General features: G+C 42.6%; 2 protein-coding genes across 2 annotated transcripts in view; both read left to right on the top strand.

Moving 5' to 3' along the window:
- Positions 1-9,420, top strand: part of glsl (glutaminase like) — a gene marked incomplete at both ends in the record, with an annotated part of 15,229 nt that extends 5,809 nt beyond the window's left edge. The window contains 17 exons of the mRNA XM_080737113.1: positions 114-243; positions 504-570; positions 1,337-1,449; positions 1,563-1,692; positions 2,220-2,284; positions 2,981-3,144; positions 3,751-3,809; positions 3,979-4,023; positions 4,686-4,744; positions 5,085-5,151; positions 5,801-5,851; positions 6,009-6,185; positions 6,631-6,762; positions 7,818-7,910; positions 8,161-8,222; positions 8,895-9,035; positions 9,324-9,420. Coding sequence (XP_080593239.1) covers positions 114-243; positions 504-570; positions 1,337-1,449; positions 1,563-1,692; positions 2,220-2,284; positions 2,981-3,144; positions 3,751-3,809; positions 3,979-4,023; positions 4,686-4,744; positions 5,085-5,151; positions 5,801-5,851; positions 6,009-6,185; positions 6,631-6,762; positions 7,818-7,910; positions 8,161-8,222; positions 8,895-9,035; positions 9,324-9,420 — 1,652 coding nt within the window. The remainder of the gene's footprint in view (positions 1-113; positions 244-503; positions 571-1,336; positions 1,450-1,562; positions 1,693-2,219; positions 2,285-2,980; positions 3,145-3,750; positions 3,810-3,978; positions 4,024-4,685; positions 4,745-5,084; positions 5,152-5,800; positions 5,852-6,008; positions 6,186-6,630; positions 6,763-7,817; positions 7,911-8,160; positions 8,223-8,894; positions 9,036-9,323) is intronic.
- Positions 9,421-11,590: 2,170 nt separating this feature from the next.
- Positions 11,591-25,120, top strand: sh3gl3b (SH3-domain GRB2-like 3b; the record flags this gene model as incomplete). The annotated part of the gene is made up of 9 exons (XM_080737112.1): positions 11,591-11,635; positions 15,699-15,767; positions 16,908-16,980; positions 17,550-17,693; positions 18,351-18,484; positions 21,806-21,994; positions 23,631-23,734; positions 24,422-24,546; positions 24,909-25,120. 9 exons carry the CDS (start codon positions 11,591-11,593, stop codon positions 25,118-25,120), a joined length of 1,095 nt encoding a protein of 364 aa, XP_080593238.1.
- Between the last annotated feature and the right edge of the window lie 515 nt (positions 25,121-25,635).

Here is a 25,635-nt window from a genome sequence, read left to right as displayed (position 1 = left end):
CACACACACACACACACACACACACACACACACTCACACACACACACACACACACACACACACACACACACACACACACACACACGCACACGTACACACACACCCTGTGTTAGTAGGTAATGGGGCTCTGAAGCCGCCCCTGCCACAGTCGGATCCGGATCGATCCAGTACCTCCACCCCCCAGACTTGGAGTCAGCTGAACAGAACCACTGAGACCCAGCCTGGTCTGACCAAACGACGAGCGTAGGTCCACTAACGTTTTGCTACACTTTAGTACAACATACAGTTTACTACAACGTATTACTGCTTACTCCAGTTTACTACACCTTAACACACCTTAGTACACCTTACTACTCCCTGTGGCAGTCTTAATATTATTAATCATTGCTGTGTGTGTGTGTGTGTGTATGTGTATGTGTGTGTGTGTGTGTGTGTGTGTGTGTGTGTGTGTGTGTGTGTGTGTGTGTGTGTGTGTGTGTGTGTGTGTGTGTGTGTGTGTGTAGGGCAGCTGACATGTTGTTTGACAGCTTTGCTTCAGATGGCAGACTGAACACCAACCAGTTCTTTGAGGTATTTCATGATCTGATATATTAATTGTATTAATTTAAAGCTATTTTATGAATTTAAAAGAACATTGTTCATGTAGTCTCTTCCATGCAAGACTTCATGTCTCCCTCTTTCAACTTTCTTACTGTCTGTCTGTCTGTCTGTCTGTCTCTCTCTCTCTCTCTCTCTCTCTCTCTCTCTCTCTCTCTCTCCTAAACTGTCACCCTCTCAGCTTTATATAAAGCTAAAGCTCTATATAAAGCTTTATATACAAAGCTTTATATATACAGCTGAGAGGGGGACAGTTTAGGAGAGAGAGTATACTGTCTATCTCTCCTACACTGTCTCCCTTTTTGATTGATTGAATTAATATATTTTTTTTCCCAGAAATGTAAACAGCATGAGGTACAGTCAGACATTAAAGCTTTCCTACTGTCTGTATCTCCTAAACTCCTTCTCAGCTTTACTACACACACTTTCTCAAAAATACATACCAGGACTAGTTTTTAATTAATTTTGTTTGCAGATGTTTATGTGCTAAAAGATATTTATTTTGTCATACAATGGTAGTGATTGGAAATGCTTCTTGCAGTTTATTTATCAGATCATATAAGCAACAGATGATGTTATTTTTTTTTACTTATATCATGACCAGGTAGGTAATGGTATACAACCCAAGATACTACCAAAGTTCATCTTCGTTTTAAGTATGCGTGTGTGTGTGTGTGTGTGTGTGTGTGTGTGTGTGTGTGTGTGTGTGTGTGTGTGTGTGTGTGTGTGTGTATGTCAGGCTGTGTGGAGTTCAGGAATACAGAGGTCCGATCCACGTATCAGAGACTGTTTTGTTCACATGAGGAAGCTGCAGGACAGCGCTGGAACAGTGGACCGTTCCACCTTCCTCAGGTCAGATTTCACGACAACAATAACAACAAATCAATGGCTTATTTATCCATTCATTCCTTCACCAAAACACTTTGCTTTACAGTACAGTTGTGGGTTTGTGCTACATGTTGTAGGTGTGTGACTGGGTTCGTGTCCCTCATCCTGAAGGCTCTGCAGGGACGCTTTGTCGTTCCAGATTTCTCCACCTTCAGCGAGGAGACTCAGAAACTGTTCACTAAATGCAAACAGTTGTCGACTGTTCAGGTGAGTCCACACATACTTTTGTGGTACATGGGTGTTCACGGCCCGGTCTCTCTGTATGTAATACTGCAGTGATACTCAAACTCCGCAATTTTGACTGGCCCACCAGCTTAATGTCCTCGAAGTCTTGCATCCAACACACTTTAAACTGAGCAGATTGGACCTTCCATTCCAGAGAAAACATATTTAAAGCGGCCATTGAAATGGCAGACCTTCGCTGATTTATTTATTTTTACCAGTGGCTCTGCCCAGCTAATTAGCATACCCAAAACAACATTGTAGGCCTAATGCAAATCAAATGAAAGAGAGATGTACAACTGCATCATTAGCCATTTGGTAGCTAAACAGTCTGGGTAATCTGTTTTAAGTAGATAGTTTTATTTTATTTTATTTTATTTTACTTTTTCATTTTATCAACTAGCCCGTGGCCCCTTGCCATTTTTGTAATGTGGCCCACAGGTCCAGAAGTTTGAGTATCTCTGTATTACTGCATAGATAGTGCATACTACTGCATGCATTTGTCCCAACAGGACAAGGAGCAGGGTGGAGAGGACAGCAGGTGGGCTGTCTCCATCTGCACTGTGGATGGACAGAGGTAACAACTACTCTGTATACCACTGGTTCCCATGCACCGGGTCGGTACCCATTTGTGGGTCGCAGAGACATTTGAACGGATCCCTGAAATTTCTTGTGTCCTACATTTTGTTTTTAATCAAACATTCACAAAAACAATTCAATGATTTTCTCAGTAAAGACAAATCTAATACATTCCATAAATTAGAACGCAAATGTTTAAGAAGTAGTGAAAATAGCTGATTTAAAAGCTCAGAGCGTCGCACGAAGGGTTGTGAGCTTGTAGATCTGCTGTTTTCACTAGTTTGGGTTTCGGGCAAACGTCAGATTTCTCTTTTGGGTCTTGAGCTAAAAGGTTTGGGAACCACTGCTATACCATCTTACATTTGAGTTCATGAGATTCAATGTGCATGTGTTTGTTTGTTTTTTAGCTGTTGTGTATGAATGTCTGTATTATTGTACGTACACTTGAAGGATCACTTTTGACAGATACAGTATGTAAAAATATACTGTATGTTTTATGTATATGCATTTTTGCCAATCAATCAATCAATCAATCAATCAATCAATCAATCAATCAATCAATCAATCAATCAATATCTGTCTGTTACTGTGTGTGTGTGTGTGTGTGTGTGTGTGTGTGTGTGTGTGTGTGTGTGTGTGTGTGTGTGTGTGTGTGTGTGTGTGTGTGTGTGTGTGTGTGTGCGTGTCTGTCCAGGCTGTCTCTAGGTGACTGTTCAGGGTCGGTGGTCCTGGGTGAGGCGTCCTGGCCTCTATTGTATGGTCTCTCTGTAGACCAGCTGGGGCCAGAATACGTCCACAGATATGTGGGACTGGAGGAGTACTCTAAATACACCTCACCTTTCACCCTGACCAGCACAGGTACACTCACTCACACACACACACACACACACGCACGCACACACACACACACACACACACACACACACACACACACACACACACACACACACACACACACACACACACACACACACACACACACACACACACACACACACACAAACAAACACGCATGCAGACATAAACCATAACCACTCTGGTTATGTTTGGCAGAATTATTAGTTGTTGCGTGTGAGAGGATCACTATAGAAATAAGTCTATGGACTTGTTTGTGTTTATCCTTGATCTGCTTCAAAGGTTTTTGCTTATCAAATTAACTAAACTAAACTAAACTCTAACCCCAACCCTTAAAAACTAAAGCCCTATATATACTTAATCATAAGACAAATAGCAATATAATAGCTGATTTCCGAGTGCTCAAATATTTTACAATTACAATTTTGAAACCTTTTCTAAATCTGCCCAAAGTAGAGACACCTGCCCCTCCCCCCACATCCACAACCTAATTTACTCCTCTAGGTCTCCTCTAGAGTCAAATAGCAGAAACTATTGATTTATGGTTTAAGTGATAACCATAAATATTCTATTCTATTCTATTCTATTCTGATATATTTTATGTTTCAGGTGTGCCTCACAGTCCTCTCATTGAGACTGGAGCCATTGTTACAACATCTTTATTACAGGTAATAAACTCACCTAAACACCACAGTACCTGCTCGTAACCCTCTGAACCACACCTAACTGTAGGGTACTACTAACCCACCCAATGTCTTTACTACAGGTCACTAACTCACCTTAACAACAATATTCAGCCATCCATTTCCTGATACTGTGATGTAATTTCCTCCCTAGATGTCTGGGAGGCTGTGTACAGAAGAAGAGGAGAAATATGAGTCAGTAAGTTTTTCTTCTTTTTCTGCATTATACTGTGTTTTATTTGTCTGTCATTCTGTTATATGAGTTAAAAAAAGTACCCCAATTGAAACAAAACCGCAAGGGAGTGAACTTTGGCAATAACCTGCTCCAATTCCACTCCTCGCAGTCTACAGACTTTTTTCCAACTGTTTATTTTTATTTCATTAAATTTTTTCCCATCTACTACTCAATTTAGTAATTTAGTCAATTCCCCACATGTTTGTTTAGTCCCTGATTGTCACTGCCAAGTGCCAACCCCTATTGTGTATTCAGGGAACGGTGTAGAACCACCTCTCCTTCGAAGGAGTCGGCAGCTGCATTCTTTCCACTGTTAGGATGTAATGCATGCTGAAGAACTTGCCAGGACCCCTATATCCACTCCCTGACCAACCTGTAGAAGTTGCTAGTGTAACGACCGAGATCACCCTCCCCTGTTGGCCTCCCACCCACAAACATGGCCAGTTACTGTAGGTTTGTTGGAGCAACCGGCCAAGCCAGAGGTACCATAGAGGAATCTAACCCCACTCCCCACAGCAGTGGGCATGAATTATACCCCTGCGCCACCCAGTGGACAAAACATTTACTGTTCAGATGAAAAGAAGGACACACCAAGGAAAGTGGAATCACATATGTTTGGGTTTCAGGTGCTGAACATGATTCGACGACTCTGTAATAAAGAACACGCCAACTTAAACTGTAGCAGGTATCACTATCACACAAATCACAAATATAAATACATTATTGGCTGAGAACATTCACATATAAAACAAATTGGTCTTGGTAGTTTGCTGTGTTCACACAGTAGCAACCAGACGCAGTTGAAATGAAAATTATAATAACAACATAATAACAATAACAATAAGAAATAGTAAAGAACAAAATATTTTAGACAGTGACTGAAATTATATTAATTACAGTTTGCACTGACATACATATACTGTATGAATATTACATTACAGAACACAGAACACAGAACAGAAGTTGTATAGGCTAGTAGTGTATTTAGTGGTACTATACTAACTGACCTGTTTTCATCATGTCAGCTACCAGGACAACAGGAAGGACAGTGTCAGACTCCATGCTCTGTCCTTCTACCTCCAGGAGAAGCAGGTAAACTTGGTTCCCTGGACTCCACTTTGTTACCAAGCTGCTTTGTTTAAAACCTAGTGCCTGTTTCATTGTATCTGATGGTGTTCCATCTGTTACTGGTTTTAGACCCACATGTACTTAATTTAACAGGTCTAAGATCATCGCACCAAAGCCTCCTCTCTTTTGTCTACATTCTCTCCCTTTCTCTGCTTTCTTACTGTCTGTCTCTTCAGTCCCTCTCAGCTTTATGTCTCTTGTTCTACCTTGTCGCCCTCTCAGCTTTCCTACTGTCTGTCTCTCCTAGACATGTCTCCCTCTCAGCTTTCCTACTGCATGTGTCATACCATCTCCCTCTCAGCTTCCCTAATATCTGTCTCTCCTAGGCTGTCTCCCTCTCTGTCTCCATACTGTCTGTCTCTCCTATGCTATCTCCCTCTATATTTCCCTCCTTCTGTACGTGTAGGCTACTTTGACTCTCTCAGCTTTCATCTGTTTGTCTCTCCTAGAACGTCTTCTTTTCAGCTTTCCTACTGTCTCTCTCCTACTTTGACTCCCTCTCATCTGTACTACCGACTGTGTTGTTGTGTGAAAAAAGCAAACATGTAAGTGCAGGAAGTGTGAAATTTGTCCACATCCTGTCCGTCAAGCTGACTTTCTGTCTGTGCTGTAGTGTTTCCCAGAGGCTGCTGACATCAACGCAACGCTGGACCTGCTTCTGCAGGTATTGTCCACCATGTTTAGCTATTCTGAACCTTTTTGAAGAATCTTGACAACTATTCTTCCCTGGCGCAAAACTTTCCAAATACATAATTATCAATTTTGACACAAAAAACGTTTAAGAACCTATGATCTAATGTGTGACTCCGTCTGTCCTCCAGTGTGCCTCCACTGAGTTGAGCTGTGAATCAGGAGCAGCCCTGGCTGCATCGTTGGCTAATGGGGGCCTCTGCCCTCTGTCAGGTGACCAGGTGCTGTCACCGGGGGCAACAAGGAGCATGCTGTCCATGATGCAGGTGGCAGGAATGAAGGATTACTCCAGAATGTTCCACTATAAGGTTAGACTGATGTGTGCGCATGCCACCATCAATACACGCCATTGTCATAGCTTAGGGCATATATTGTATATAAACATTGACTATTCAAATCAATCAATCTTTTAAAATGGCCTATACGCAACCTAACCTTGACCCAAAAAAAAAAAATGTTTTGCGATTGTTGGATTATCTATTCTAACCCAATACATTTTCAAGTCTCGCCAACGATTACTTGGGCTAAACTTGCCAGACCACAGGTATGATCCTTTAACTGTTCCAAGTTGCAACAGCCAAAGCAAATCCCTTGTGCATACAAGCTTCCCAACTCATATGAATGTCTGTTCTGTTTCCTGGAGCCCAAATAAAAAAAAGGCCTTGTTGATCAGCTGTGAGCTAAGCTAAACTACAATATCTTATCCAGTACTCTATGGTAAGATAATATACCCAGTGTGTGTTGGTCCTCCAGACATCTGTTCCAGCAGTATCCAGTCAGCATGGGGTCCTGTTGGCTGTTGTTCCTGGGGTCCTGGGTCTGTTTTGTTCCTCTCCCCAGCTCGATGCTCACAGAAACCCCTGGAGGGCTGTGCACTTCTGCCAGGTAACATCACATCATCACCACAGACAGACAGTAACATACAAGGGATCCTGTGGTTTATATCAGTGGTTCTCCACTTATTCAGGCCGTCACCCCCCAAAATAATCACATTTGAAGTGGGGACCCCCACCCTAATAAGCACTGTAGAATGTAAGAGTTGAGACATTCAATTTAGTTTGACTCAGTTCCACAGATAAATATTGTGAAAATATACGATCTACTAACTCACAATGCCTCGCTCGTAGATCGGCTATGTAAGGGTCGATTATTTAGACCCCCTGGTGGTGCTGGCACTGGACGTTGAGAACCACTAGTTTATATTACAGATTGTTGGAAGTGTTAGAAGAGAACCACACATCTCTGTTTCTGCTTCATACCTTTGTAATAAAGCACGGTTGGTACAGCTGCTATAGGAAAACTTGGATGTGCTTGAATTTTAATGTGCTATTTATGTCAGGGACATGCTTGAAACTTTTGACTACTAAAATGCTTGAATTTACATATTCCTTGCCTATCATGGTGTGACTTTGTAGAAACTTCAACAAACTGCTGGAAAAAAAATTAAATCCCTGGAATACGGTATGCTTTTATTTTGACTTACGGAATCCTCTACAAGTGCACCTGCTCTCCTCAAAATGAAGCATAGCGTTAGTTTATGCAGGACACTTGAGTCTCGTCTGCCTCAGCTGTAATCAGCTGTCAGTCAGATCCTATTCCTCATTCACAGATCTGCTGATCATTACATCACACTGCCATTATCCAATCAGAGCTCTCGCTCAATAGGGAGGCTCCTTTAATTGCGGCTTGCATTCACTATAGCTCTGCTTGTCTTTGATCCGAGGCCTTGGATCCACTGCTGCTTAGCTGCCTCCTCCACCTCAGCCTACACCTTTTGATCAGAGTCTGTCATAGGGTCAAATACTTCTGATATTATGTCTGCTGATTCAAGCTAATATGTCAGTGTATTGCTATTGTACTACTATTGTATCCCTATGGGGGAGTATGTGTACATGTGTAAATCCATCTGGAGTTATGTTGTTCTGTGTTGTTTCCTATAGGAGCTGGTGTCCACGTTTCAACTGCATTGCTTTGATATCAGGACTCCATTCAGACAACTACTGGCCTACAGACAGTGGAAGACTGAATCTGAGGTCTGGACACACAATATAAACTGACTGACCGACTGACAGTGTTCCATTGTGGTCAGAGTCAGGGTGCTGCTATTCTGCATGCTGGCTCAAGGGTCAATGCCCTGCTACACTAAATGGAACAAAGCCTTAATTTGTATCATTGGTAACACTTGTACAGGATGTAATAATAATAACCATCATTACCGTAACATTTATGTCAATATGGCTACTGTTTTGACCTGTATAACGTCCTCTGTCCTCTGTTTTCCAGGGTTACCAGATAATGAATATTCTATTGGCTGCCTTTAGAGGAGATCTACAGTCCTTACGCAGGTAAGAAGCCCTAAAGGCTGAGGTTGTGCTGAAACAACAGAGACTGACACAATATGTCCATATATGGGCATTCCCAGATATGGATTAATATTGATGACTTCAGGGATCTACATATAGGTTCTACGTATAGGTTCAGGGACAAGGACGGAACTAATTTGCAAGTGTGACTCGCGTCGCGACAACCACACTGGTTATCATGAGACAGAAACAATATGTCCATATATGGGCATTCCCAGATATGGGCTTAATATTGATGACATCAGGGATCTTGGCCATATATGGAGCGTGACATGAGGCGTGACGCACGCATGCACATGATATGCAGGTTTTCATACTAAATACAACCTACTGTCGCAATAACCATAATGAAAATCATCATCATCATCATCATCATCATCATCATCATCATCATTACCACCAACACCACCACTGAATCATAGATGATGGTTCCATTATATTTTAGGTTTATTTGAACCACAATTCAAACATTTTCAAAAATTCATGACATTCCCAAAATAGGGACGCCAGGTCGAAAATGGCTCAGATAATCTCAGAATTTATACTACACATGAATGATGATTATGCTAAATAATTTTGATGATCTATAATCGTGATCAGGCGAGAATGTAATAATTGTCTGATTATTTTCTTCTCCCTCTTGTTTTCATGCAGATACTTCCTGTCTGGAGGGGAAGTGAATGCGGTGGACTACGACGGAAGGTCAGCTCTCCATGTGGCCGCCGCTCAGGGTCATACAGAGGTCATCAGCTTTCTGGTGGAGAACACTGGAGCTAACCACGCCCTCAAGGACAGGTCAGCCCTCACAGGACAACAGATCATGTTATAGATCTTTATTTAACTCTGAGAGAGTACAAATGGACAGGTCCCCGGGCCTGACATTGAGAAGCAGTGTTATAAATTATTATTTGGCCCGGACAGCTATGGTTGGGGTCCGGGCATCTATGCTGCTAATGGGTTCAACTCCCGATCCAAATCTTTCAATAAAGGCAAAAAGCAAAGAAAAAAAATCTTAAAAAAAAAGTATTATTTCATTTTATTTCCAAACTAACTTTCATTGGGTGTGTTTGTTTTATGGTTCAGGTGGGGCAACAGTCCTCTGCAGGAGGCACGGAGACACAACAAGACAGCAGCGGCTGGACTCCTCCTCAAATACCAGGAGCAGAAGGAGACTGAATGACAGCATGCACCTCCTACACCTGTCTCTGTAGAAACATACACCCCCTACTCCACCTGTCTATAGAAACATACACCCCCTACTCCACCTGTCTATAGAAACATACACCCCCTACTCCACCTGTCTATAGAAACTTACCACCAACTACTTCAACATTCACCTCCTTCTCCAACATTCACCTCCTACTCCAACATTCACCTACTACTCCAACATTCACCTACTACTCCTCACCTCTCTAGAGAAACATTATTCAACCTGTCTTCTCAACTGATAAGAGAACATTTATTTTCAACACCATTGTATTTTCATACTCAGTCACTTTATATATTTCTATGAATGATAGGGACAGGGATGTTGCTATCATCAGAGGTGCTCAAACCTTTTCATGTCAAGGACCTCCAAAATTATATGTATTTGGTCTTGGACATCTCAAAAGCAACGATTTGAGTTTGCTTTAAAAAATATATGCATTCAAAGATTTGCACACATTTTCAAGATAAAAAAAAGAAATAGCAGAGCTCATACAAGCTCATAGTGCCTCATGAAGTGACACGCTATGAGCTGCTATTTTTTGAATTGCCAAAGAAATCTTAAATGACACATAATTTTCCGGTTTTAATGTGTTATGGTAATGGTGCATTTATAGCACCTTTATCCAAAGCGCTCTACAATATACATATACATTCACCCATTGTTTTGATTATAAGATTATAGGACTGAGATAAAAGTATCTGCTTGACACAGTACATAATTATGTGCTGAATCACTCTCATCTGAGTAAGCACAAACGGATACACTTGATTGATGCCATGGCAATCAGCTATACAGATAGACTGACATCATCTGTGCACAATGATATGAGATGCATGTTGTGTTCCCACTCATTCTGTTCTTTACCATGTCTCATATCTTTAGGATCACGTCATGTGTCCACTGTCTTCACTATGTGTGTAATAATAAACTTTAGAACTTGTTGTATGATACTGCCTGCCGCCATCCTGTTTTCGGGTTAGGGTTAAAAAAAAACTACACCGCGGTGAAGTGAATAGCTCTTCACCCTGGACTCTGATAGAGGCTTTAGCACCACATAGAGCATACATGGGCAACTGGCGGCCTGGGGGCCACACTTCACTTAATGTGGCCTGCAGGAATACTGATATATTATTGGTTTCAGTTGTTATAATTCCAAACGTGCTAACATGACTAGCTTTAATTATTTCAGTCTACTGTATATTAGTATCTTGATGACTAGTAACTTACTAGTCTTTTTTTTACATGTCCAATGCATTTGTATATAAGTTCATAAAGTGAGAATTAACATAAGTAACATAAGAACCTGCACATGCATTTGAAATTAAATACAAATAAATACTTTTCAGGATTCTAGACACTCCCTTAATTCCTATTGTGTTTCACGTGTGTAAATTGATGTTACTAAAATACATCTTGCAATTAATGCTGTTCTATACTTTTGGTGGGACAGACATTTAAATCATTTTTTTATTTATTTTTTTCAAAAAGACAGCACAGTTATGAAAGTAGCCTACAGTATGAGTATTATTATGGGAATTATGTGGATGTCTCTAGGGCTGTTTGTTCAGTTAAGAGCACGTGCAGCAGAATACAAGGTCAACACTTTAATGTGCCTCTGTGGGACGCTGCTGCTTAACCAATCTCAAGTGGAGCCAAGATGCTCGAAGAGGTAGATTTTAGATCCCATAGCCAGAAGAAGTAATGTTCGCGCTATAATTGGCTAGTTGGTTGTCAGTCACATGGTCAGTCAGACCGTGATTATAGTTTGAGCAAACTATTTATGTTAGCATATACAGGTTTGCACCATAGCCTGACGCCGTCTCACGCAAAGTTCTGTATTTAAAACTCATTTCTCTGTGTTTTAGTTGCTATCTCCCTGACAACCAACTAGCCAATCAACTCGCCTCCGTCCTTCTTGGTGATGGGATCTAAATGATTTGACAATGCTCAGACCTCATTGGTTGATGGCAGTTCCAGCTGATTTAGTGCTATGATTCATTGCGACAGACTGACGGAGGAGATCAGATGGATGCTTGGATGGATTCCAGGGATCGATGGAGGGATGGAGGCACACTAACCGTGGGATCAGTTGTCCGATAATAACGGTCTGTCATTTGTTTATGTGTCGTCGCTGTCAACGATGTCTGTGTCTGGGATAAGGAAACAGTTCCACAAAGCAAGTCAGGTAACACAGAATTTGGTGACCCTTCGAGCACCGTAATATGAGGTATTGTTGTTGTTGTTGGCGTTTCAGTTTGTTTAAGGTAGTGGCCCGGGGCTCACATGACTATTATTGTTATGGCCGAAGTTAAGATAATGACGACATTTTACAGTTTTTTAGGTGACTTTATAGGCCAGGATTTAAAAGTTGTATTTTTGTTTTAGTACATTTTTCAGCATTCATTTGATGTCAGTTTACCCAAGATTATTGTAAACACATTGACAGTATGCCACGTTAAACAATGAAGTCACATTTCTTTTCACTGGTTTTGTCTTGGTTTTGTCAGCGAAACTAAAGAGAAAAAGTGTGATCTGGAAGGGGGGGCGGGTGATTTCCCTTCCTGGAGCCCCGCCCTGTAAGGCGCTGTCCAACACAGCAGTGCTGATTCGGCTGAGCTATTAACACCCTAACCCTCGTGTCCCAATTTTGGCCGATGACATTTAAAAAAAAATACCGAGACCACAGTAGCCGTGCAACAATCGCACACAGAAGTTAACAACCAGTTTGTCAATGACTGGCTGCTATTCATGGGTTGCATTTGTAGTCCTACACCAGCCATGTTGAGGGAGACGGGTCTGTCTGCAGACCACAGATTAGGGGGCGGATTGTGGGGGGGATGCTATTGGATAGTATGAGAATGAATCAATCCGCCCCCTGGAATCTCAATCCACCCCCTATGACGTTGCACGGACGAGTCCAGCTGGACTTAGAAGAAAAAACGACAAGCCGTTTTTTCTTCTAAGTCCAGCTGGACTTAGAAGAAAAAGTGGTCCCCAGGCCGGTTTTTGGGGCCTGGGGCCGGCCCTGGGGGTCCACGGGGGTCCCTGGTGGTGGTCCCCGGGCGGCGGTGCTCGGAGGCCCGCCAGGGACCTCCGGTGGTCCCTGGAGGTCGCCAGGCCCGGTTTTCGGGGCCTGGCGTCGGCCCTGGGGGTCCGCGGGGGTCCGCGATGGCACCATCGTGTGCGGGGCGGCGAGCCGGTTCCAACGGTACCAGGCTCGAGCGCGAGGCCCAAAGGGCGGTAGAATAGGAGCCTAAAGCGTTTGGCGAGCTTGGGTATCCGCTATGGATTTTTTTTTTTTCGGGCTCCAGGGGGTCCGTGGGTGGTCCCTCGGCCGAGGCCGAGGGTCCCTGGTTCTCTTGGGGGTCCGGGGACCCCCTGGGCTCATTTCCGCCCCGTCCGTGCAACGTCATAGGGGGTGGATTGAGATTCCAGGGGGCGGATTGATTCAGGGGGCGGATTGATTCATTCTCATACTATCCAATAGCATCCCCCCCACAATCCGCCCCCTAATCTTTGGTCTGCAGACAGACCCACTTGTGTTGAGGACCAACACAGGAGTAGGCCTACTGATGGGCGTAGAACATTATTCTATGCCAATCAGACAAATTGAAAAACCTGTGTTACTTAGGACTACAAATGCAACCCATGAATTTATATATTATTATTATATCATTACATAATGTTATAGCATTGACCTAAATGGCGTTATATTAACAAGGCTATATGATTATTAAAAAGTGTTATGTCAGTAACTCTATCAGGTGAACTTGACGAGTTAAACTCATTACTTTACCTGAGTTACAACTTCCACTTGGTAATTACAGTTTACTGTTTAGGCATTTAGCAGACTCTTTTAATCCAAAGCGACTTACAATAAGCAGGTAATACATCACTATAATAAGCAAGATAATATGTCAGTACATCAACAACAATTTAACAAATGCATAGGAATATCAATTTAGAAAAACAACATAGGTAGACCATGCACCTAATCAGTAAAAAACGTTTCTAAAACCTAAAAAAATGCTAAGTAGCTTCATGTATGCTGTATGGTCAATGAGTGTTACAGTAGTGCTATGGGTTTTGATTATGAAGCATTAAACCATGTGTTTCTTCAGTCCACGGCGGAAGCTAGGGAGTGAGTCTGTATAGTTCTAAGTGCGACAGGGAGTTTATTCCACAGTTTGGGGGCCAGGAGGGCGAATTGTCTAGGACGAGTGGATTTTTGTCCTGGGGTTTTTAGCTAGGGTTCTGCCAGCATCCCTGTGTTGGCTGATCTGAGCGAACGGGTGGGGTTGTAGGGGTTGATCAGGTTTTGGAGGTATGGAGGAGCCGTACCTTTGGCTGCTTTGAAGGTCAGCATGCAGTGTTTTGTATTCAGTGCGGGCCGCAACCGGGAGCCAGTGGAGGGAGCGGAGAAGGGGGGAGACATGTGAGAATTCTGGCTGGTTGAAGACCAGTCGTGCCGCGGCATTTTGGATCAGTTGGAGAGGTTTAAGTGCACATGCCGGGAGACCAGTGAGGAGAGAGTTACAATAGTCAAGTTTTGATGTGACAGATGTCTGGATGAGGACATTAAATAATGATCCTATTGTTTCATTAGCAATATTGAGTGACAAAAAAAGTGTGCCTTGGCAACAGAGGAATGTGCAGTGACAAGTTGCAAGTTGAACAAGGCTTGCGGCTAGCTCTTGGAGGCCCCCTGGTGGCTGAGGCGCGTTTCAATTGAAACTGGTGAAACATAGCTAAGGCCGCCCCTGGATGGACGGACAGGGTGTAAAACATCTCGGCCATGCCTTTCGGATGCCTTTCGGCCTGGCGAAGAAAACTAGAAAAGTGCACTCCTTGGAGTCCTGTGCAGATCTCTTCCAGGCCTGCTCGCCTAGATGCCGTTACCTACCCAGGGCTGTGTCAGTCTTGGGGGGTGCAGCAGTGCAGGCATCAGGACTGATGGGGATGACTGGATGAGGGGGAGTAGAGTTTGTATGACAGATTTTGCTCTGTATGGGCAGAGGTGAAAGCAGTTGTGTAGTGTGCCCCTACACTCCAGCTTAGCTCTGGTCAAGCTCTGGTCTACTCTAGATCCTTGCTTGAAAGTACAGCATACTATGTAGGAATACAAGAACACTCGTCCGGGTCTTTATATATTTTGTTATCTATACAAATATCTAAAATAATTATAGTAGTAAAAGTAAAACGGTTTTGAGATAATAATTAAGAATACAATAAAATGGGGGTCGGACAGCTATAAAAAGGCTTAGAGAGATGAGGAAAAGTAAGAGACGCACCAGACCTCTGGAGTCACAGAAATGGATAGGTTACCATAATGGGTGTAACACAGGGTGGCCGAGGTGGTGTGTTGTTTTCTTTTTCAGCCTGGCAAAGAGCCAGGTGCTTGGTACTTTAGATATAGAGGACGTTTGGTCATTGTCCCCAGGCCAAATAAAACTGGAACCCACTTAGAAGGTTAGACGATTAGAAGTTAGAAGAGATGGAAGTTATTTGATGGAGTTGTTTTCGTTTAGTTTTTTCTTGTGTGTGTGGATATGTTCAGTGATGATGACAGGTCTCTGTCTGTCAGTCAGTCAGTCAGTCAGTCAGTCAGTCAGTCAGTCAGTCAGTCTGTCAGTCTGTCAGTCAGTCAGTCAGTCAGTCAGTCAGTCAGTCAGTCAGTCAGTCAGTCAGTCAGTCAGTCAGTCAGTCAGTCAGTCAGTCAGTCAAGATAGAAGTTGGAAAAAGAGGCCAGTCTCATTTCGGTGTAATTTCAGTTTTTGATGGGAAACTTTGAAGGGAATGGATATTAGAGGCTTATGATATTGATGACTGAGAGAGAAGTTGTTATAGAAAAGTAGTTACGAAATTAAAACGGTATTATACACATACAGTGGAGGGGATTTGATATTGTATGTAATGTATTGGAAATCAAATATAAACAGGGCACAATGTACCATACAAACAAACTAACGACCACGATATAAGAGGTTTATCTAAAATCACCATCTTCATCGTTCAGATGGCCGTGCTGTTTGTTACATTATTTAATGTATGTCTTTAATCCTCTCATTAACTCTTTCAGCCAGAGAGCAGGAGGATTTTACGTAAAAGATCATTTTTTTCTGCCTCACGCTTTTTACAATATAAATAATGCAAATGTCTCTCTCTTTCTCTCTCTCTCTCTCTCTCTCTCTCTCTCTCTCTCTCTCTCTCGGTCTCTCTCCCTTTCTCCATCCCTGCTCCTCTCTCAGCTATTCAATGAGAGGTTGATCGGAGCAGAGGGGACTAAACTAGATGAAGACTTCCTTACAATGGAGAAGGTAACACACTAGTGCAGTCACTACTAAAACACTGTATGGGACATCAGTTATGTTTATGTATTTGTATTTCCTGTCAGTCATCACACACATTGGAGTTCAAAGTAAACTGCAGTACAATTCCCTTTGTCATGTTTGGGTTTGTCTTGCTTAACAGCTTGTTCCTATAGTTCAGCCACTACCTGCACAGGGAGAGCAGTCGTTTTGGGAACCAGAATGTTCATGGTTTGATCCCTGACTCTCTTCCTGGCGTTGTGTCCATGAGCATCACAATGAACTCCTAAAGTACCATGCATAGTAATACATAAGGACCACAGATTTCTTCAGTTTGGTCCGTTTGGTGTCCGTTCTTTCTCCCTGTCCGTAGGCTAACGGACAACACCCAACCCGACGTATTAAAATTGATTAAAACAAACTACTCATGGCGAACTTTTGTCAACGGGGGCAGTAGTGTGCAAAAAGAGTGGAAAGATGTTGTTCTTCAATGTCTGTAAATATCAACCATACCTCCGTGGCGTGCCGTGAACGGCATTCTCATCAAGAGCCCATGGTAAAGTCAAATGGCAGTGAGCCTCGATGGAGTCTAGCCTAATATGATGAAAAAGACCCCATCACAGTTTCCTTTTTATGTAGACATTGTCCTTTTAATAAGAAGGAAAATATTAAATCCTGTTGGTTATTGATTAATCACCAGATTCGAGAGATGGGGGCTACTCAGTGTGTGTGGTTCATTCAGACAAAATCCGTCTCACTTGCGTTTCGAATCGCTCTGTTCTGCAGCTCTGCTCTTGTGTGCTGCGAGCTGCAAAACAGGCGCGCGGTCCCAACGGGAGCAGAATTGGAGCGGACGGGCGGGTCGTCCCACACATAACGTAGAGGAACTATGCATTCCGACATAATTAACGCATGTGCTCTCTCACCCAAAACGTACACAAAATCAAACGTACGGAACTATAAACGGCCCTTAACTGTTCACAATGTACCATACATTGCTGCCACCACCACCGGTGTGTGAATAGTTGAATGGGTGAATGTACTGCACATTGTAAAGCGCTTTGGATAAACGTGTTATAGAAATGCAGAACATTTACAAACAACCTTTCTCTCTCTCGCTCTTCTCTCAATCATTGTTATGACCACCAGAAGGTAGCTGTGATCCAGAGGCTGGTTCTAGAGTTGATGTCCAGAACTACAGATTACCTTCAGCCAAACCCAGGTACTTTCTCATACTGTACTGTCTATGCATTATTGATACTATACTGTACTACAACCAGTGGTGTAACATTTACTCAAGTACTGTACTTAAGTACCATTTATGAATTATATTCCACTACATCTAAGAGGCAAATCTTATATTTTTACTCTGCTACATATTTGAAAACTGTAGTTACTAGTTACTTTGTAGATTTAGATTATTACTACAAAACCAACATTAACCACATAATCTTTTTAAAGATTTTTATACATCTGCATAATGATTACTTGGTACTTTAAGTACATTTTGATAGCAATACTTTAGTTATTTTACTCACTTGTACCAGAGTATTTCTACATTGCAGTATTGATACTTTTACTTAAGTAATATATTTGAGTACTTTTTCCACCACTGACTACAACTATACTACATACATAATACACTACAGTGTAGTAGTATTGCATTTTATTGCTCTTAGTGGTAAGTTGGCTCTCAGTTTTAGTAGTACAGTATGGATTAAAAAGCGGTAGCCAGTGTTTGTACATGAACTATTAATGCAGCTTGTAATTATTTATCTCTCTCTGCCCCAGCTCACAGGGCCAAACTGAGCATGCTCTCCACCTTGTCCAGGATGGGTGGGCAGGAAAGGTCCCAGGGGTACCCACAGCCAGAGGGCATGCTGGGAGATTGTATGGTATACTACAGCAAGCAGCTTGGCCCAGGCTCTGCTTTTGGTATGTTATTAACCTCATTAGTGTGGTTGCCCTTGCAGGGCAATTTATTAGTGAATACATTTTCCCCATTAACTTGAATGGGGAAAATTCAAATGGTAAGACAAAATCCATTTGCGAAATTTGCATCACGGCAACCACACTTGCAATTTCCAATTGCATCTTTCTAGTTAGTGTGGTTGCCCAACAGGGCAACACATTATAGTCCTGGGGAAACTTTATTGATTACTAGGGTAACTTTTCCGCTGCCATTGGAATTGGAAGGGATAGGGAATCAATAGAAAAATGACTGAACATCATACTGTTCATTCACCTCTCTTATCTCTCACCCTGTCCTTATGTCTCTCATGGTGAAATCTTGCTATTTTTACGTACCATTATTTCGTCTACGAGAGGGTCACCAGTGTCGGCAGGTTAGCTACTCACCAGCGTCAGGTTTACTGTCTGAGGTTAGGGTTTGGGTTAGGTTTAGGCATAGAGGATAACATTCACCAGCATCGGCAGGTTAGCTACTCACCAGCGTCGGCAGGTTAGCATTTTACCAGGTTAACATTCACCCGTGTCGAAATACTAATTCTGTGATGTCTATATCTCTCACCCTGTCCATATGTCTCTCATTCTGTGACGTCTCTATCTCTCAACCTATGCGTGTGTGTGTAGGTGGGGCGCTGTCAGAAGTGGGTGTGGCTCTGAAGCAAATGTCGTGTTTCAGGGAAGGTCTGGACATCTGTGTCAAACAAAACTTCATCGACCCTCTGCATTGTCTCCATGACAACGAGCTCCGGGAGATAGGGGTGAGTGTTTGACTAACCAATGTCTGCTATAGTAATTCAAGTTATACAAGCTGTACAGATTTAAGTGGTGATCATACAACTGACTGGCGCTCACAACAGTCATAAAAGACTGTAACAGGTTCGGTAGCAGGGTACAGTGCTGCTTGCTGGTTGTATAAACTGGAACTGAAACTGTATCTCTACACAGAAGATTGCTACAGGGGAGAGCAGATATGAGTCTCAAGCCAGACTATCTCTTCCACAATCTTCAAATGCTATTAGAGAGTCTTTTATTCTGCCCCGTAAAAGTTGAGAACAGGAAGCTGTCAGCTGCTCTTCAGACTGGAAGGGCATTAGACCAATCATGGCAGTGTTCACGAAAATGTATTTTTGACATATAGCGGGGCAGTTAAGGAGAACAATACTTCAGTTCTGGAAAGAAGCACCAAAATTTTACAGAGTGTACCTCTTGGGTCATTCTTTAGAAAAATCACATTAGACACTTAATTTTCAAAATGGCCGCCAGTTTTAAAGATGGCCGCCTTTTCGGATATGTTTTACAGGACGCCAGCCAATTAATATCGAATTTTCATAATATTAGAGTTGTTTTGTAGGTTTTAAAACATCCTGAGTTCATTTATTACACTTTTAAAGCAGCCAGAATAACCTTTCTGACTTTTGGTTGGGGTCTTTCCTCACCTGGGGGTCCCAGACAGACCCTGAGCCTATCTCAGTAATCGCATTGCTCCTGCTCCAGAACAATGTTAAATTAGATCTGAAATATGCTCTGAAATAAAAAAATGACTAGTAGCAAATAACAGAGGTCTTCCACGGGGGGTCCGGGACCCCTGGGGGGATCCTCAGAGCTACTACAGGGGGCCTGCCAAATCTCAATTTTTTTTTGAAACTTTGAATGTTTTTATGTATCCTGGTTTTATGTATTGTACTTTGATGGTTTATTAGTATTCTCAGTATTATTTATAATGTTTTTTTTTGTGTTAAACAGTTATGGTTGACAGCTGTTACTGCAGGGATTGCAATAATGAAGGTATTGCAACTTTTCACTTTGGGCACAGAACAACATTTCCATTTATTGCACTGCACTCACACTGACCACACACACACACACACACACACACACACACACACACACACACACACACACACACACACACACACACACACACACACACACCTCTTTGTTATTGTCACCCCAAAACCCTCACCTTATTAGAGCCCATGGTCAATTATGCCCAAAGAGATTCACTACAATACAGTAATTTCAGACATGCAGGATATATTCGTCTTCATCATCATCATCTTCAATGTCCAACCTAATAGTGTTGACACCATAGCATAGAGTGAAAGGCAAGTTATTTGGGCAGCTGCACCGTCCCTTACAACCTGCTTTGCAGACACATTTGATGAGCTCAAGTACTGCCTTTGCAGCAGGGAGGGCAAGAAACCTGACTGGACATACCCTCCACTCTCTGAATTCCATCTATTTTCTTCGATTGGTGGAAGCACAGGGTATGGTATGGTCACGTATGATTTATCCTGCATTGTGACAGAGTTGGCGCGGAGGTAATGTGGTAGCAGTGCAGCACGAGTTGGAGGTAGCATTTCACCCTCCAAGTTCTTTGACAGAAATAGTTCCCATCTGAGTAATCCCAGGGTTGTTGGACCTTTTGAACTGTAAACATGGCATGCAAAATGTTCCGACTGCAATGTTGATGGAAGCTCACCATTTATAAGCTCAGGAGGAATTGCCAATGACCTTGCCAAGGTCCTTGAAGCGGTTAATGGCTTGGTCATCATCATCATCATCAAGTAGGCATTGACCCATGTCTTTTTGGTGATTCCAACAAATGTTCTTCCCCAGTCAGCACCTGAAAAACTATGTACGCAAAGGAACCCTTGACATTTGTAACATCCAATTTTTGTACCGCAGGCAAGGACTTGATAAGGAATCGGGGTATCAGCCTCTTCATGTGTTTGCACTTCCTCAAAATCATGTCCCTTGATGAAGGTATCCTATTATGATGCCTACTTTGTCATACCTGACAAATTGCCCTGAGCTTCCATCAATTGAAAAAAATAGATGGAATTCAGAGAGTGGAGGGTATGTCCAGTCAGGTTTCTTGCCCTCCCTGCTGCAAAGGCAGTACTTGAGCTCATCAAATTTGGCTGCAAAGCAGGTTACAAGGGACGGTGCAGCTGCTCAAACAATAACCTGCCTTGCACTCTCCTCCCTGCAAATGCTATAGTGGAAACTGTCAACACTATTAGGGAGGACATGTATAGTAGTGAATTTCTTTGGGTACAATTGACTGTGAGCTCTTTAAGAGGATAGGGTGCAGGTTTTGGGGTGACGATAACAAAGAGGTGTGTGTGTGTGTGTGTGTGTGTGTGTGTGTGTGTGTGTGTGTGTGTGTGTGTGTGTTGTGTTGTCAGTGTGAGTGCAGTGCAATAAATGGACATGTTAGACTGTGCGCCCAAAGTGAGAAGTTGCAATACCTTAATTCTTGCAATCCCTGCAGTAACACCTGTGAACCTGTCTGTCTAACACAAAAATGTAATAAATAATACTGAGAATACTAATAAAAACAGTTTAAAAAAAAGAAAAGAACTTCCCCATCAAGATTCGGCAGGCCCCCTGTAGTAACTCTGAGGACCCCCTAGGGGTACCGGACCCCCTGTGGAAGACCCCTGGGTATTTGCTACTACTCATTTTTGCTTTCAGAGCCCAGTTACAACAACTTTAATGCTTCAGTTATGATCTAATTTAACATTGCTCTGGAGCAGGAGCAATGCGATTACTGAGATAGGCTCAGGGTCTGTCTGGGGGGTCCCAGGTGAGGAAAGACCCCAACCAAAAGTCAGAAAGGTTATTCTGGCTGCTTTAAAAGTGTAATAAATGAACTCAGGATGTTTTAAAACCTAGAAAACAACTCTAATATTATGAAAATCGGACATTAACTGGCTGGTGTACGGTTCAGAGGCAGCCATCTTGGAAACATGGCAGCCATTTTGATTTTTCAGTGTCTAATGTGTTTTATCATAGGAACAACCCCTAAGGAGTACTTGTGAAAAGTTTTAGGTTTCTTTCCACTTCTGAAGTATTTTAGTGCAAAAATGCATTTATCTGCCCCGCTAATATACTCTCATACTGGAAACCAAATGAGTCAAAGCCTACCGTAGGTACGTACATACAGTATAAGGTAGGCGGAAGCATTTGAAAATTGAGGGAGCCAACGTCTGTCATGAGAAGCTAAGCAGATATGGACCGTGTCCTGATTGGTGTTCGGTGTGTCCTGAACTGTGTCCTGTTTGGTTGTTCAGTACCACCTGAGGAAGTTGGAGGGACGCCGCCTGGACCTGGACTACCGTATAAGGAGAAGGAGGAGAGAGGAGCAGGATGAGGCAGAGAGGAGGAGAAAAACAGAGGAGGAGGACAAGGTGGCCTGGGAGAAGTTCACCACCTCCAAGGACCTGGCTGAGAGGAGCATGTTCACTCTGCTCCAAAATGACGTGAGTTCAAAACGTGACTGACACCATTCACTGCGCCGGTTTTCAATGTCAGGTTCAGGGACAACAAGGGTTCAAATGGACCCTTACTGGTCTGTAAATGCTAAAACCTTTGCATTAATCTTTAGCTTTTTTTTTAAGATATGTTTTTTTGTAATAGTACACAGTAGAGAGAGAGAGACAGGAAACAGGGAGAGAAAGAGGGGGAATGACATAGACATAGTAAGGTAGACACCTCCTTCGGTTCTGGGGCACAAGCTTCACGTTGCTGCAATGAACTGCAGCGGTGAATGAGGCACCTAGCTTTTTGGAGCGGTGAAAGCGCTCCCAATCGACAGGTATGTCTGTGGCTGGCTGGCTATGTGGCTGGCTGGCTGGCTGGCTGGCTGGGTATGTCCGTAGCATGGCAATACCTTGAGTGGCCACACAAGTTAAAGGAGGGGCGCTGTTGTGCAGGCACAAACACACACACACACACACACACACACACACACACACACACACACACACACACACACACACACACACACACACACACACCGCTCCACTTCGAACCGAGGTTTGATTTTTATATCTGTGGGGAATGACACGCAGCAAAGGTCGTTGGGCTCGGGACTTGAACCCACAACTCACTGACTGCATTAGAGCCTATACTGTATGTGGTATGCGCCTTAACCGCTAGGCCAGCATCGCCCCCAACCTTTTTAACCCCCAAACTGGAACCCCAGCTTGATAGGCATTAGACCACCAACCCCAATTTGCTCTGGGAGCCCAATCTGCAAATCCTCAATTTAACTAAGAGTGGTTCCAGTTGGACCCCTGGTGGTCTCCAGTAAATTTATAGCCAATTTATAATCTACCCACAAAAAGTTCGGAAACTTAACTTTGGTCTCACCTTTAATAATACCAACTGGTATTGTGTTTTATATCATTTTTATTGTTGATTAGTCACCTTTACAACTAGGTACAGCTTGTAAGATTCAGGCATTCGTGGAATTAGCAGCACAGATAAACATGTGAGTAACGCCCCCAAACAAATTGCCCAAATGGCCTGGAATCCTGTTCTGCAGGCATTCACTCTCGTTTTGGGCTTCCCTGACACTGAGTGTAAAATGATTAAAGTGTAATGGTCAATAGTATGTGTTGTTTTATCTTTTCCTTATTACTATGGGAGAGTGCAATCATTCAATGCACTAAGCAACAAAGGTGAATACCAACAGAACAGTATTGCAGGCCATTTTGGCAAAATGTTTTGGGGTGCTACCCACACGTTTGGCTGTGTTGCTCATTCCATGAATGCCAAATGCTTATAAGCTGTAACTTGTTGTAAAGGTGACTAATTAACGTTAAAAGAATATATAAAATACAATAACAATCGGTGTTATTAAAGGGGAGATATAATGGACCGAATTAAGTTTCCCTGTAACAATATTATTATTAGTTGAAGTAGTAATAATTGTAATATTAGCAGTGTTACAATTGTAGCAATACTTTTGTGTCTTCAACATGTTTTCAACCAAGCATCCATCTGTGTGTGTGTGTGTGTGTGTGTGTGTGTGTGTGTGTGTGTGTGTGTGTGTGTGCGTGTGCGCGTGCGTGTGTGCGTGCTTGCATACGTGTGTGCGTGTGTGTGATCCAGGTACAACAGGTCAGTCAGCTCTCTGCTCTGATTGGTTCCTTTCTGGAGTTTCATCGTCATTCTCTTCATATTCTAGCAGAGCTACAGTGCCGCCTACAGACCAGGTTCAGACACACACTCTAACTCTAGTACACTGTAATACACACAACAAGAACTGTAATAATACAGGTAGCACTACACGATATTATGTATTGTAGTAATATACTCATTCTAAAGGCCAGGTCCAAATGCATAATACAACATGATATCATATCATGTCATACCATAAATATACTTTCACGATATATAATGGGGGTCCTAGTAGGATGGAAACCAGCAGTACTAGAGCTAATAGTAGGATAGACATCCTACAGTAGGATAGAAAACCAGTAGTACTAGATGGTAAATGGTGCATTTATATAGTGCTTTTCCCCAGAGTGCTTTACAATATGCATTACATTCACCCACACACACACTGATGGCAGAGGAAACCATGCAAGTCACTAACCTGCTCATCGGGAGAAGTTATGGGTTCAGTGTCTTGCTCAAGGATACTTCGACAGTGACCCAGCTAGGGGGAGCCAGGGATTGAACCTTCCGATTCCCACCCTCCCCTTTTACCTTTTAGTCTCCACCATATATTTTAAATCTCCACCATATATTAGCTGAACTACAAGCTCACAGCATTGTGAGCTTGTAGATCTGCTATTTCTTTCCCAAATGTTTACCCCAGAATAGAGGCGCTAGTGTTTGTGTGGTTAAAGAGAGTAAGAAACAGTTGCTGAGCAGTCTGTGTGTCTGTGTGTCTGCAGGCTGACTGCTGCCAGTAACCAACCCCGCAGACAATACCAGTCCAAAAGAGCTCAGTCCACTCCAGAGCCCACAACCAAGAACCCAGTCTACCAAGAGCTGTCAATCAAAATGCACACATCACCAGGTGACTGAGTGAAATATTAATAGCAGTGTATCATTATCTCTATTTTCTCCTCATCTGTTTGATGGCAAAATAACCTTTCATGAAACTTAATAATTAAAATAATCTGTAGGCTGTCCCTAAGAGAGGAGCGTTCCTTTAAAAAAAGTTCAAAAGTCATCAAGGTTATAATCATGGTCAAGGTCTATTGGTTTAGAATAATAACATCATTAACAATGAAGGAATGGATGGATTTTTATGAAACTTAGCGGTTAAGATCAATATGCTGCCCAGAAGAGCAGATTAACTTTCTGTCTTTGTGCCTCTTTTCGCTGTGTGTCTCTGTGTTTGTCTCTCCACTGTCTGTCTCTGTGCGACTCATCCAGAGGAGAGTGAAGTGATATTTGACCAGCCTTGTTGCCGGGCGCTCTACACTTTCCAGCCGTTCAGCGAGCGCGAGCTGGGCTTTAAAGAGGGTGACATCATCATCCTGACCAATAAGATTGATTCTAACTGGTATGAGGGTATGCTGGGCGGCCAGTCGGGCTTCCTCCCGGTCAGCTATGTGGACGTTCTGGTTCCTCTTCCTTTACAGTGACAACAGTACAACTTCTCGTCACCAAGCTGAGGTTACCCCACTGTTGGCAGCCATGATAGATGTGTGTAACATTCATTTTAGTGGTCTTTTTGGTGACGCCTCTTGTAGCTCCATTGTTATTACAGCGTTTGTCTATATTGAAGTACCTCAAAGGAATGCTGTAGAGGATATTTTGGAATGCAACAAGAAGTTGTCAGAAACTGTAGTTATTCACTGTAAAATACATAAATAAATATATTTCTGGTGCCTACTGCCAATGTAATTTTGCCATTTTAAAGTTACACAATATGACTTATTGATTGTCATTGATATCTGATGAGTTGTGATCAGATTTCTAAGCCATATCCAAGACGAAATAGTTCAGGGGTACCTGTTACCACATTGATGACTGTTTAGTTCCTGTTCCAATTGAGATGGAATCCCCTCTTCTTGTCTGTATCGCTTGTTGCCATGGTGTTTCTGCATAGCGATATCGGGCAATATGCAAAATCTCTGCTTTTGAAAATAATTGTTGT

Source organism: Nannobrachium achirus (assembly GCF_963921795.1).
Source record: "Nannobrachium achirus genome assembly, chromosome: 11".
Taxonomy (NCBI): Eukaryota; Metazoa; Chordata; class Actinopteri; order Myctophiformes; family Myctophidae; genus Nannobrachium; species Nannobrachium achirus.
The sequence above is the reverse complement of the archived record's forward strand: the minus strand, read 5'-3'. Positions and strand labels throughout refer to the sequence as shown.